Source organism: Hyla sarda, chromosome 1 (assembly GCF_029499605.1).
Source record: "Hyla sarda isolate aHylSar1 chromosome 1, aHylSar1.hap1, whole genome shotgun sequence".
NCBI lineage: Eukaryota > Metazoa > Chordata > Amphibia > Anura > Hylidae > Hyla > Hyla sarda.
Window position 1 is genome coordinate 418,822,297 of NC_079189.1, and position 15,255 is coordinate 418,837,551.

The 15,255-nt window shown below is 42.5% G+C and overlaps 1 protein-coding gene across 1 annotated transcript in view; it reads left to right on the plus strand.

The window, feature by feature from the left end:
* SGSM1 (small G protein signaling modulator 1) overlaps positions 1 to 15,255 on the plus strand; it is a 376,300-nt gene that overhangs the window by 165,183 nt on the left and 195,862 nt on the right. Inside the window, exon 4 of the mRNA XM_056528949.1 lies at positions 6,961 to 7,123. Coding sequence (XP_056384924.1) covers positions 6,961 to 7,123 — 163 coding nt within the window. The remainder of the gene's footprint in view (positions 1 to 6,960; positions 7,124 to 15,255) is intronic.

The following is a 15,255-nucleotide window of genomic DNA, read 5'->3' on the forward strand; positions in this document are numbered from 1 at the left end:
AAAAGCTCAATGGCGCTCCTTCTCTTCTGAGCATTTTAGTTCGCCCGCAGAGCACTTTACATCCATATATGGGGTATTTCCTTACTCAGAAGAAATGGGGTTACAAATTTTGGGAGGCTTTTTCTCCAATTGCCCCTTGTGAAAATGAAAAATTTTGGGTAAAACCAGCATTTTAGTGAAAAAATTTAATTTTTCATTTTCACGTCCAACTTTAGCAGAAATTTGTCAAGCACCTGTGGGGTGTTAAGTCTCACTGTACCCCTTGTTACGTTCCTTAAAGGGGTGTAGTTTCCAAAATATTATACCATGTGTTTTTTTTTTTGGTATTTTTTTTTTTTTGCTGTTCTGGCACCATATGGGCTTCCTAAATGCGACATACCCCAAAAACCATTTCAGCAAAATTTGCTTTTCAAAGGCCAAATGTGACTTCTTCTCTTCTGAGCATTGTAGTGCGCCCGCAGTGCACTTGATGTCCACACATGGGGTATTTCCATAATCAGAAGAGATGGGGTTACAAATTTTGCTGGTTATTTTCTCCTATAACCCCTTGTAAAAATGTAAAATTTTGGGGAAAACCAGCATTTTAGTGAAAAAAAAAATTTCATTTACACATACAAATTTAACGAAAAGTCGTCAAACACCTGTGGAGTTTTAAGGCTCAGCGGACCCCTTGTTATGTTGCTTGAGGGGTATAGTTTCCAAAATGGTATGCCATGTTGTTGTTTTTTGTCTGTTCATGCACCATAGGGGCTTCCTAAATGGGACATGCCCCCCAAAAAGCCATTTCAGAAAAACTCACTTTCCAAAATCCCATTGTGGCTCCTTCCCTTCTGAGGCCTCTAGTGCACCCACAGAGCACTTGACATACACATATGAGGTATTTCCTTACTCGAGAGGAATTGGGTTACAACTTTTGGGGGGGCTTTTTCTCCTTTTACCTTTAGTAAAATTTCAAGAACTTTTTACGATGAGTGTAAAAAATTAAGATTTTGAATTTTGCTATTCCTGTGAAACACCTGAAGGGTTAATACACTTTCTGAATGTCATTTTGAATACTTGGGGGGGGGGGGTGCAGTTTTTATAATGGGGTAATTTATGGGATATTCCTAATATGAAGACCCCTCAAATCCACTTCAAAACTGAACTGGTCCCTGAAAACTTCTGATTTTGAAAATTTTGTAAAAATTGGAAAATTGCTGTTGAACTTTGAAGCCCTCTGATGTCTTCCAAAAGTAAAAACATGTAAACTTTATGATGCAAATATAAAGTAGACATATTGTAAATGTTAATCAATAGATAATACATTTTGAAACTCTCTGCTTGTAAGGAAAATGAATATTCCAAGTTAGAAAAATGCAACATTTTCAAAATTTTCATGAAATTTTGGGATTTTTCACCAAGAAATTATGCAAGTAACGACGAAAATTAACCACTGTGTTAAAGTAGAATATGTCACAAAAAAACTATCTCGGAATCAGAATAATCGGTAAAAGCATCCCAGAGTTATTAGTGAATAAAATGACAGTGGTTAGAATTGCAAAAAAGGGCTCAGTCCTTAAGGGGTTAATAGTAGGTAGTATCCCCTTGTAGTAGTATAGATAGCTGCAGACATTAGACAGCAGGGCCACCCTTGTAGCAAGCAGGTAGTATCCCTTTGTAGATAGTATAGATAGTTGCAGACATTAGTATCAGCCTCCCTATAGACCGCAGCCCCCCTTGTAGACAGGGCCCCCCCTTGTCACCCTTGTAGACAGCAGGCCCCCCCCCCCCTTGTGGACAGTGCTCCCTCTTGTCCCCCTTGTAGACAGCAGGTCCCCCCTTGTAGACAGCGCCCCCCCATGTCCCCCTTGTAGAGAGGGCCCCCCTTGTAGACAGCAGGCCACCCCACTTTGTAGACAGCAGCCCCCCCTCTTGTGGACAGTGCTCCCTCTTGTCCCCCTTGTAGACAGCAGGTCCCCCTTTGTAGACAGCAGTCCCTCCTTTTGTAGACAGCTCACCTGCGGCTGTCCTCGGGCGTTGCCACTCCGCTGTCCCGTTCTCCCGATCGCATCATGGCGTCCTATGGAGGAGCATGTGACATACACATCACTCGGCTTCCTCCGTAGCGTTACGCTGGGCGCAGGGTAGGAGGTGGAGTGACATGTGTGCTACATCCTCCTCCATAGAATGCCATGATGCAATCGGGAGAACTTGACAGCGGAGCCGGGCCGCACAGCAGCAGGTATCGGACATGGTATCGGGGACATTACACGAGTCCCCGATACCATGCAAATGCAGAGCATCGGCCCAGATACCGATACTAGTATCAGTATCGGGACATCCCTAATTGTAGTAGTACACTTTGCTTTTTCTTCTCCAACCAGCCCAGACTTCCATGATTATTTCTTCCTGTCACAACTCATCTCCACAAGACCTGCAAGACAAATATTTTAGGCTTTGAACTTTTACAACACCTAAAGCGCTCCACACTGTAATAATAACCATTTTGGTATCCCACCTATTGGGTAGATAAGTGGGTTGGGGAAGAGTAGGTGGGTCTCTTATACATTAAGTAGGTAGGAAGGCCCCTTCACATGTTTTCCCCCATTACCCAGGTGCCACTTGTAGGTAGGCCCCCTATATATAGCAGCTCTCTATAGGTAGGGATTATTCCCTGTAGGTTGGGGTTACTCCCTGTAGCTAAGTCCCCCTGTACATAGAAACCCCCTTTATATAGTTGCAGCCCCCCCCCCCTTGAATTAGTAGTTGTAGCAGACACGTTTAGACATTTAGTAGTTGTAGATAGTAGTAGTAGTAGTAGTAGCAGGTTCCTTTAGCCGTAGAAGCAGCCTCCTTTTAGGTGGTAGTATTAAAGCCTCCTTTAGGTAATAATAGTAGAAGCCCCCTAGGTAGTAATAGCAGAAGTCCCTTTTAGGTAGTTGACAATGTTTCTAACTTTTAGTATATATATCTTTCAGCAACTTCGTGCCCCACAGCTTGGTAAATTAAGGCGGAGATTGAGATCCCCCAGGTCAAGACCCTGTCATGGCCAGCCAACACGCAAGACCTTAACTCCCATTGAAAACCTCTAGATTTGATAGAGGATGATAGGTGGTCTAAAGCCATTAAACGCAGCCAAAGCTACTTTAATTTTTGTGCCAGGAGTGGCATAAAGTCACCCGACAGCACTATTAGAGACTGATGGAGAGCATGCCAAGATGCATAAAAGCTTTGATTAAAAATCCTGATTATTCCACTAAATATTGACTTCTGAACTGTTCTTATGTTAAACATTAGTAGTTTTTTTGTTGAAAAATGAATATGAATTTGTTTTCTTTGCATAATTTGCCTGAAAACAATGCATTTTTTTCTTATTTATTTATTTTTTGTTATTGTGACCATATGTTATGTTCTACAAATAAATACTCTAAATTACAATTTGTATTTGTAATTTGGGAGTAATATTGTTGGTAGTTTATAGAATACAAATACAAAACTGTTAATTTTACTCAAACACACAACTGTGAATTGTAAAATCAGAGAAACAGCTTTGCAGTGGTTTCTCAGTTTATTACATAGCTGTATATTATTATTTTTCCCAGCCAATAGCGACATGTTGATATTTGCAGTAACTGTGCATGCAATGTTATATAAGAATTAAGTTTAGCAGAAAAAAATATCCTGTTTGGCTAGTAATAAAATATATATAAAGCTTGACTGAAAAGAAGCAAAGTTTTATTTTATATAATAAAAAATATTTTTTGCTGCTGGCTTTGCAGCTTTGCTTTTGCCTTCTGTATGTAGATTTGTTAAAATATGTTTAATGTTAGGCTCTATTAAAAAGTCCTACAGCTCGGATTTCAGAACACTCCTGTTAAATTACCATTTTAACCTTTTATCAGGCTATCAATATACGTGCTTAAAATCATCTGACAAAATGTCTTCATCAGTGAGCTGCAAGTGCAAGATACAATTCAGGGGAACCGTAATCAAGGATCTCTACCCAATATTACTTGTTTACCTTAAGAAGAAGTATGGGTCTGTAAAACTAAGCATATTGAATATTGTTAAGCCTTTGGCCTAGAGGACTATCCTTCATGGATTTAAAGGAATTTCAGCTTGATAATTGACATATTATTGTCTCTCATCTTCTTAGACTATCTTATAACAGGGTCACTGCTGCAGGATTGGAGGATGGTTCATGTACCAATATTAAAGAAGGGTGGAAAGGTGGAGCCATGTCCAGTTAGTTTCACATTTGTGATATGTAAAATACTTAAAAGTTAACAAAGAAATCAAGATAAAATGCACTTCTGGAGGGTTCTAACTTTTTTTTTTTGGGTTCTTATCTATCAGCTTTACGACTTCTTTTGTGATGGGCAAAATAGCACACCATGCTGCATTAAAAAAGAAAATCAAAACAAACCCCAATTTTTATGAATTTGAGTTAACAAAAACAAAATAAAACTAAAACAGTGACCATTTTTGATCAGTTTATTTGGGGTTTCTTTTGTGTTGTGCCTGTGGTGCAATCTTGCCTAAAACCATGCTTAAAGGGGTACTCTGCTGCTCAGCAATTGGAACAAACTGTTCCGAACGCTGGAGCCGGGAGCTCATGACTTCATAGACAGACCCCCCTCATGATATCACGCCCCGCCGCCTCAAGTATTGCTAACATAACTTTTACTAATGGGCAGGATAGTTTTAAGTTCATGCATGGCTATCAACAGCAAGGGATAACCAATAAAGTAACTCTTTAGATGTTGTGATAAGTACAAATAAAGACATCTGTGGCAATGCGGTGCTTCTAATGGCTGATCGGATTGCGATTGCCCGCAAGGTCCCCTCACCTGCCTTTGCCACTCTCAGGCCAGTCTCTGATGGACATTCACCGGCTTGAGGAAGCGCCGAACAGGCGTGAAACAACTTGTTCTGGAGCTCCTGTCCCCCCACCCCCCCCCCCCCCCCGCCTCCACCTATGTACCTACCTGTTGTTTTGGTGACGGAATAAAGTGTTGAAATCTGGGTGAGTGCGATCCATGACCTCTTTCTTCATTTGAATTCTGATGAGAAGGGATCATGCTCTGCTTCAGTATGTCAAAGTACACGTTGGCATTCATGGTTCCCTTATGAACTGTGACTCCCCTGTGCCTGCAGCACTCATGCTGACCTAGACCGTGACACTCCCACCACCATGCTTGACTTGAAGGCAAGACACACTTTTCTTTGTACTCCTCCCCTCACTGGTTGCCGCCACACACACCACCATCTGAATCAAATAAGTTTATCTTCGTCTTGGTTTCAGTAATCCATGTTCTTAATCTGCTTACCTTGGGCAAACTGCTTGCAGGCTTTCTTATGCACCATCTTTAGAAGAAGGCTTCCTTCTGGGATTAAATCCATGCAGACCAGTTTTATGCAGTGTGTGTGGTCTGAGCACCACCCAACGTTTCGCGCTATTGGCTTCTTTCGAAAGAAGCCCCGGAAGAAGCCAATAGCGTGGAACGTTGGGTGGTGTTGGAGGTCCCTCTTGCTCCCACTAGGTGATATTTTGTATCCCCCTAGCACTGCATTGTATGTATGTATAGTCTTTCTACCCTTTACTGCAGCATTAGTGGGCTTACTATGTATACTGTTGCATGCTTGTTCGGCTTTTATATGCACCTGGACTTATAAAGCAGACCTCCTATTCTGCACTGTTGCAGATTTGTCTCTGTCATCAGGTCCTCTTACCGTAATTAGTTTTAAATGTATATTTTTGTGATGCAGTTATGTTTAATAAAATGTATACATTATTTGATCTATGTACGCTTATTTCTCTTTGTCATTGTTAGTCTTAATGCGTAGGATCCTATACCTTGGGCACTTTTTGTATGTATCAGTTCTAGTGCAAGTTTGCAAAAAAAAAGTCACAAATCTTAGATCTTATTTGAACATAGGTAACAAGGTACATTTCAAAAGAAACTGTTGGCATAAAGTTGGCTAAATATAAAAAATTTTTAGCAACTGGTGCTTTGCACAAAAATTTGCAGCTGTTGCACACCAATCAGCTAGCGTAAAGCAATGATAAACTCCCCAAAGTGTGTTGGGGGGTATGTATCTGTGTATTTAATAAACAAATCTAACAAAAAAAAATTAGGTGCTTTAATACACTTTAAAATGCTTTAGTGATGGGTTGGTGAGGTATCCATGTTAAAATGTCTTTTGAGGTGATTGACCGTGTATTAAATGCTTACCTGTTTATTTTAATGAGCAAAATTATAGAGAAATTGTGTGAACACAATAGAGCCATGTGCTTTTAACAGTGAGCCATCCAGTTGTTCTGAATTGCCACTAAACCTCTTTATCAGCTACCCACACAGGTTATATTGGTATCTGATTCTCCCTTTCTGGGTTATAGAGAAAAAGGGCACTGCATTCCTCTGTATATTGACAATAGGCATCAATCAGTATTGAATTTGAAGGAAATTGTAGTGTTTTATAATGTTTGCCTGTAAACCCACCACTTGTAATACTATTATACTTGGCACTTGCTTTATTTCTTTAGGTTTGTGTCCAATAAACTGTGAAATTACTCATTGTTCCATTTGACAACTATTAATACACATTTATGAATGAATCATAACACAAAATTTATTGGATTCATAATTTTCCTAACTGATGTGGGTGTCGGCATCTGTTATAGGTATAAATTAGAGTTTAGAAAAGCATGTGTGCTAAAATTATCCAAATAAACACAATCTGAGCATATGGATTTGTTATTGTTTTTTTTACTGAAGTTTTGAAACAAGCGGGTTTCTTTTCTACTGCTCATTTGCATCTTTTTTTTTTTAGGTTTATATAAAGGTTAGCTACATTGAAAATTGTACAAAACTTCTACGCTATGAGCAGAAAGAAAAACATGAATACATTAAGTATAGTATATGTTACATACTGTGAAACCATACAACAACCTGAAAGTTTTTTTTCTTGTAATTACAGCTGCAGTGGAAGCATGTGTTCTTCATGGTCTGAGACGCAGGGCTGCTGGATTTTTGCGCAGCAACAAAATTGCTGCATTATTTATGAAGGTGGCAAAGAGCTTTCCTCTTGCAGAAGAGCTTTGCAGGAAGGTACAGGATCTTGAACAGCTGCTAGAAAACAAGTAAGACATTTACTTTTCCAGAAACTATTTCAGGATGTTTATCATTTTAACCATATGTATCAAAATGAAGCAATTCCTGCTTTAAGAAAATTGTGTCCTTTCATCTTCCATTAACCTTACTCCTGTTTCTCATTTCTTTCATTCCATACGAATAGTGAATCTCAGAAAGCTGAGAAGAGAGACTCCTCATGCTACAATTACTGTTAAAATGATACCATATATGTCTACATAACCTGTTGCCATAACACTGGACTAATTATGGGTCTTGGGTTCTCCTTGGATTTTCCTTTTTTCTTTTTTTTTTCTTTTACCCCTCATCATTCTGGCTTTCGAGATTCTTTTTGAACTAGTATTTTTCTTTCTTTTTTTTTTTTTAAGGGGTTCTAACTGTGTAAGATAAGTACCTAATCACTAACATGGAAATGGGGGTCTTATGTCCTCTGTTTAACCTATTGGGGACGAAGGGCGTATGCATACGCCTTTGCGTCCTGGTACTTAAGGACGAAGGGCGTATCCATACGCCCTTGGGAATTTCGGTCCCATGTCAGCGATCGGCGCAAATCGCAAGTGAATTCACACTTGCGATTTGCGCCGATTCCGGATCATTACGGGTCTCTGGTGACCCGGAATATAAGGGGGATCGTGGTTGTCTAAGACACCCACGATCCCCCTGAAGGGATAGTAGTGAGGTGGCAGGGGTGCCACCCCTCCTGTCTCTGCTATTGGTGGTCTAGACGCAACCACAAGTAGCAGATCGGGGGCGGGGGGGTTTACTTTCGTTTTCCCCAACCTGCCCACCCACAATAGGCGGGGCAGAACGGGGAAAACGAAGAGGAGCGGGCGCCGACGTCCACTTACCAGTCCGTAGGCAGCGGAGCGACGGTGATCGGCGGGCGGCAGAAGAGGACGGCTCCCTGGATCCGACGGAAGCCGGTAAGCTGCCTAGCAACATCTGGAGGGCTACAGTGGTCTCTAACCTGTAGCCCTCCAGATGTTGAAAAACTACAACTCCCAGCATGCCCAGATAGCTGTTTGGGCATGCTGGAATATGTAGTTTTGCAACAGCTGGAGGACTGCAGTTTGAGACCACTATATAGTGGTCTCTAACCCCTTAAGGACTCAGGGTTTTTCCGTTTTTGCACTTTCGTTTTTTCCTCCTTACCTTTTAAAAATCATAACCCTTTCAATTTTCCACCTAAAAATCCATATTATGGCTTATTTTTTGCGTCACCAATTCTACTTTGCAGTGACAGTCATTTTACCCAAAAATTCACGGCGAAATGGAAAAAAAAATCATTGTGCGACAAAATCTAAGAAAAAACGCCATTTTGTAACTTTTCGGGGCTTCCGTTTCTACGCATTGCATATTTCGGTAAAAATGACACCTTATCATTATTCAGTAAGTCCATATGGTTAAAATGATACCCTACTTATATAGGTTTGATTTTGTCGTACTTCTAGAAAAAATCATAACTACTTGCAGGAAAATTTATACGTTTAAAAATGTCATCTTCTAACCCCTATAACTTTTTTATTTTTCCACATACAGGGCGGTATGAGGACTCATTTTTTGTGCCGTGATCTGAAGTTTTTACTGGTATGATTTTTGTTTTTATCGGACTTTTTGATCACTTTTTATTCATTTTTTAATGGTATAAAAAGTGACCAAAAATACGCTTTTTTGGACTTTGGAATTTTTTTGCGCGTACGCCATTGACCGTGCGGTTTAATTAATGATATATTTTTATTGTTCGGACATTTACGCGCGGCGATACCACATATGTTTTTTTTTTTTATTTACACTGTTTTATTTTTTTTATGGGAAAAGGCGGGTGATTTAAACTTTTATTAAGGAAGGGGTTAAATGACCTTTATTAATACTTTTTTTTTTTTTACTTTTTTTTTTGCACTGTTATAGGTCCCATAGGAACCTATAACACTGCACACACTGATCTCTCATCCTGACACGCCTGTGATAAGTGTTATTGGCGCTTGACCGCTCCTGCCTGGATCTCAGGCACGGAGCAGTCATTCGTGGATCGGACACCGAGGAGGCAGGTAAGGGCCCTCCCGGTGTCCTGTAAGCTGTTCGGGACTCCGCGATTTCACCGCGGCGGTCCCGAACAGCCCAACTGACTAGCCGGGATAGTTTCACTTTCACTTTAGAAGCGGCGGTCAGCTTTGACCGCCGCTTCTAAAGGGTTAATACCGCACATTGCCACGATTGGCGATGTGTGGTATTAGCCGCGGGTCCCGGCCGTTGATGAGCGCCGGGACCAACACTATGTGATGCGGGGTATCGCGGGAGTCGGCGCAGGACGTAAATATACGTCCTGCGTCGTTAAGGGGCTAAACTGTAACCCTCCAGATCTTGCAAAACTACAACACCCAGCATGCCCAAACAGCTCTTTGCTGTCTGAGCATGCTGGGATTTGTAGTTTTGCAACATCTGGAGGGTCACAGTTTGGAGATCACTGGGCAGTGATCTATAAACTGTAGCCCTCCAGATGTTGCAAAACTGCAAATACCAGCATGTCCAAACAGCAAACAGCTGTATCGGCATGCTGGGAGTTGTAGTTGCGTACCTCCAGCTATTGCATAACTACATCTCCCAGCATGCCCTTTTGCGATCAGTACATTCTGGGAGTTGTAGTTTTGCAACAGCTGGAGGCACACTGGTTGGAAAATACTGAGTTAGGTAACAGAACCTAACGGAAGGTTTACCAACCAGTGTGCCTCCAGCTGTTGCAAAAGTACAACTCCTCAGTCAGTACATGCTTGGAGTTGTAGTTTTGAAACAGCTGGAGGTTTGCCCCCCCCCCCCCCAATGTGAATGTACAGGGTACATTCACACGGGCAGGTTTACAGTAAGTTTTCTGCTTCAAGTTTGCGCTGCAGTAAATTTTTCGCCGCAGCGCAAACTCCTAGCGGGAAACTCTCCGTAACACGCCAGTGCGAATGTACCCTAAAATCACTACACTAACACAAAATAAAGGGTAAAACACAACATAAACACCCCCTTACACTGTTCCCCCCAATAAAAATGAAAAACGTATCGTGCGGCAGTGTTTCCAAAACGGAGCCTCCAGCTGTTGCACAACAACAACACCCAGCATTTCTGGACAACCACTGACTGTCCAGGCATGCTGGGAATTTAGCAACACCTGGAGGCACCCTGTTTGGGAATCACTGGCGTAGAATACCCCTATGTCCACCCCTATGCAATCCCTAATTTAGTCCTCAAATGCGCATGGAGCCCTGTCGTATTTCAAGGAAACAGTTTAGGGCCACATATGGGGTATTTCCGTACTCGGGAGAAATTGCACTACAAACTTTGGGGGGCTTCTTCTCCTTTTACCCCTTATGAAAAGGAAAAGTTGGGGGCTACACCAGCCTGTTAGTGTAAAAAAATATATATATATTTTTTTTGACACTAACATGCTGGTGTTGCCCTATACTTTTTATTTTCACAAGCAGTAAAAGGAAAAAAAAGACCCCCAAAATTTGTAACGCAATTTCTCCTGAGTACGGAAATACCCCATATGTGGTCGTAAAATGCTCTGTGGGCGCAAAACAAGGCTCAGGAGTGAGAGCGCACTATGTACATTTGAGGCCTAAATTGGTGATTTGCACAGGGGTGGCTGATTTTACAGCGGTTCTGACATAAACGCAAAAACATAAATACATACATGTGACCCCATTTTGGAAACTACACCCCTCACGGAACGTAACAAGGGGTATAGTGATCCTTAACACCCCACAGGTGTTTGACGAATTTTCATTAAATTTGGATGGGAAAATGAAAAAAAAAAGTTTTCACTAAAATGCTGGTGTTACCCTAAATTTTTCATTTACACAAGGGAAAATAGGAAAAACACCCCCCAAAATTTGTAACCCCATTTCTTCTGAGTAAGAAAATGCCCCTTATGTTGATGTAAAGTTTTCTGCTGGCGCACTACAAAGAAGAGAAGGAGCGCCATTGGGATTTTGAAGAGAACATTTGTCCGGAATTGAAGGCCATGTGTGTTTACAAAGCCCCCATAGTGCCAGAACAATGGACCCCCCCCACATGTGACCCCATTTTGGAAACTACACCCCTCACGTAATGTATTAAGGGGTGAAGTGAGCATTTACGCCCCACAGGTGTCTTACAGATTTTTGGAACAGTGGTCCGTGAAAATGAAAAATGTTATTTTTCATTTGCACAGCCCACTGTTCCAAAGAAATACTCACTGCACCCCTTATTAAATTCTGTGAGGGGTGTAGTTTCCAAAATGGGGTCACATGTGGGGGGTCCACTGTTCTGGCACCACGGGGGGCTTTGTAAATGTACATGGCCCCTGACTACCATTATAAACAAATTTGCTTTCCAAAAGTTCAATGGCGCTCCTCTTCTGAGCATTGTAGTGCGCCAGCAGAGCATTTTACGTCCTAGCATGGGGTATTTCCATACTCAGAAGAGATGGGGTTACACATTTTGGGGGCATTTTCTCCCATTACCTTTTGTAAAAATGGTAAATTTGGGGGAAAAAACTGCACTTTAGTGAATTTTTTTTTCCCATTTATACATCCAATTTTAACGAAAGTCGTCAAACACCTGTGAGGTGTTAAGGCTCACTGGACCCCTTGTTATGTGCCTTGAGGGGTGAAGTTTCCAAAATGGTATGCCATGTGGGTTTTTTTCTGCTGTTCTGGCACCATAGGGGCTTCCTAAATGTGACATGCCCCCCAAAAACCATTTCTGCAAAATTCACTCTCTAAAATCCCGTTGTCGCTCCTTCCCTTCTGAGTCCTCTACTGCACCCGCCGAACACTTGACATACACATATGAGGTATTTGCTTAATCAAGAGAAGTTGGGTTACAAATTTTGGGGGGCTTTTTCTCCTATTACCAATTGTAAAAATAAAAAAACTGGGTCTACAAGAACATGCGAGTGTAAAAAATGAAGATTTTGAATTTTCTCCTTCACTTTGCTGCTATTTCTGTGAAACACCTAAAGAGTTAACAAACTTACTGAATGTCATTTTGGATACTTTGAGGGGTGCAGTTTTTATAATGGGGTCATTTGTGGGGTATTTGTAATTTGAAGGCCCTTCAAATCCACTTTAAAACTGAACTGGTCCCTGAAAAATTCGGATTTTGAAAATTTTGTGAAAAATTGGAAAATTGCTGCTGAACTTTGAAGCCCTCTGATGTCTTCCAAAAGTAAAAACATGTCAACTTTATGATGCAAACATAAAGTAGACATATTGGGGGAGATTTATCAAAATCTGTGCAAAGGAAAAGTTGCCCAGTTGCCCATAGCAACCAATCAGATGGCTTCTTTCATTTTGCAGAGGCCTTGTTAAAAATGAAAGAAGCAAGCTGATTGGTTGCTATGGGCAACTGGGCAACTTTTCCTCTGGACAGGTTTTGATAAATCTCCCCCATTGTATTTGTGAATCAATATATAATTTATTTGGAATGTCTATTTTCCGTACAAGCAGAGAGCTTCAAAGTTAGAAAAATGCTAAATTTTCAAATTTTTCATCAAATTTTCAAATTTTTCACCAAGAAATGATGCAAGTATCGACGAAAATTTACCACCAACATAAAGTAGAATATGTCACGAAAAAACATTCTCGGAATCAAATTTATAAGTAAAAGCATCCCAGAGTTATTAATGCTTAAAGTGACAGTGGTCAGATTTGCAAAAAATGCTCCCGACCTTAGGGTCATAATGGGCTCCATCCCCAAGGGGTTAAAGAGTACCTATCACAAACTAATCTGTCCCTAATTCCCCCCCCCCCCATCTGTCCCTGACTCTTCGTGACACTAATCCTTTTTTATTTTTTTTAAACCCCCTCTTTTTACCTGATTTTGTCCCTGTGTGGCTGCTCCTTCTTGGGTCGCAACGTCATCTGAAGCCTGCCTGGGCTCACATCCGCCCTTCTTCCTCTATGCTGCGATCCCTCTAGGGACCGCATAGAGGCTCCGCACACAGCACGGCCGGCAGCTGCGGAGTCTCTTCCTCTCGGTTTAGCACTGCACGTGCCATACAGAGAGGCACGTGCCATACAGCTACGGGCACCGTGCTCGCTCCCGCCTGTCTGATTGACAGACAGGGAGCTGCGATGTGCTTGTCAGTGCCCCGACTGCACTATGAGAGTTCAGACTCATGCCAGGCCAGCATGAGTCCGAACTCTGAGCGACTTGCGGCCGGGACATGTAGGGAGACCCCTGGTGGTCAATTTTTTAAAGTGAAAATAAAGATAGAAATATACTATTTTTTTTTTTTTTGTTCCATGCTATTACAAAGTTGTTTAGAATAGATTAATAAACAACATATAAAAAGTTTTTTGGATGACAGGTACTCTTTAAATGATGTAATAGTTGAGCATTTGTGCTGTGACTCTATTTAGTCTCTAAGAGACAGACTAATACAGCGGAGCAGTGTGACCCGGGCTCAAGTCCTGCAGGAACGCATGGGAATGGAGTTCCTGCACTTTTTCCACATCAGGAACACTGTTCCCATTAGCTGGAGTCTTGTAGGACCAGCACTTGAGTGGAAATCTTTGGTGAGTTCCCCCACTTTTTTTCCCAGGACTTGACCCCTGAGTGGGACCCACATCAATAAGACTCTAATCATCTGTATATAATAAGTGTCTGTTACTGGACCACCCCTTTACAGGCCTGTTTGTGTTGTGAACAAATAAAATAAAAAAATCTTTAAAAAAAAGTAGAGTGACAAGTTTTCTTTTAATTGGTAAGTGTATACTGTTGGAACAGTTAATTGTTTCCTTTGTTGAACTTGATGGACATATGTCTTTTTTCAACCATACGAACTATGTAACTACCGAGTTTCCCCGAAATAAGACGTTGCCATAAAATATGCCATACAAGCAGTTCTATCTATTCGTTTAAAATAAGCCATACCCCCGAAAATAAGCCATGGTGGTAGGCGTGGCTTATTAAAGCTAATGAAGAGGGCCAGCCCTTCTTGACAGGTAATGTACCGTAGAGATGTCCCAACAGCAGCGGCAGGTCCCGTGTCCCAGCTGATCAGTGGGACGTGACTTCTGTGCAATAGCAGCGGCGGGTCCCAGGATGGCAGCTGACATGCAGTGCAGCATGTCCCCCCTGATCAGTGGGACGTGACTTCTGTGCGGTGGCGGATCCCAGGATGGCAGCTGATATCCAGGGTGTCATGCATGCATAAGACGTCCCCTGAAAATGAGCCATGTGTAAGACTCACCGCAGGTACCCAGGGAGTAGTAGATCCGTAGTTCCACGGTAGTCTGGAGCGGGTGATGTAGTGGATCCACTGGACCTGTGTGGCAGATGACGCGTGCCGTGCCAGGGAGCGGATTCTAAGGTGCCGCTGGTTTTCACCAGAGCCCGCTGCAAAGTGGGTTGGACTTGCTGCGGCCGGCGACACCCAGGTCGCTACCCCTGGCACGACTCGACCACACAGGCGGCTGAGGTGAAGCATGGCACTGAAGTAATAGGCAGGATGTAGTCAGGCTGGCTAGAGATCAGGGCTGGCTGCACAGGAGCGTAGTCAGAAGGGTAGCAGAAGGTCAATAGGCTGGCTGCTAGAAACACGGTCGGGTCACGGAATACAAAGGTTTGGTACATGGCAAGGAAACACTAAGACTGCTTTCTCTAAGGCGCAAGGAAAACAAAGATCCGGCAAGGGTACTAGGGAGGTGCTAAAACTGATAATAATGGTGCAGGTGTTAATACTGATTACGGGCGCACTGGTCCTTTAAATTTCAAAGCTCCGGCGCGCGCTAGGAGACGGGGGCGCACGCGTCGGAGCTGAGAGACAGAGGCCGGGGATGGAGGTGAGTGACTGGCTGGGACTCGCATGCGGGCGCGTCCCGTGATGCGAATCCCAGCCCCGCCGGGAGCCGACATACGGGGAGAGATGCGCTCACGGCCGGTATGTCCGGCCAGAGTGCTGTTTATTACAGTACCCCCCCCCCCCCCCCCCCTTTGGTCTTCCCCTCTTCTTGTGGGACAAACATTTTTTGAGGAGATTACGGTCAAAGATGTTCTCCTCGGGCTGCCAGGACCTCTCCTCAGGACCGAAGCCCCTCCAATCGACCAAAATAAATAAATCGACCAAATAAATTTTCTGCCACGTACC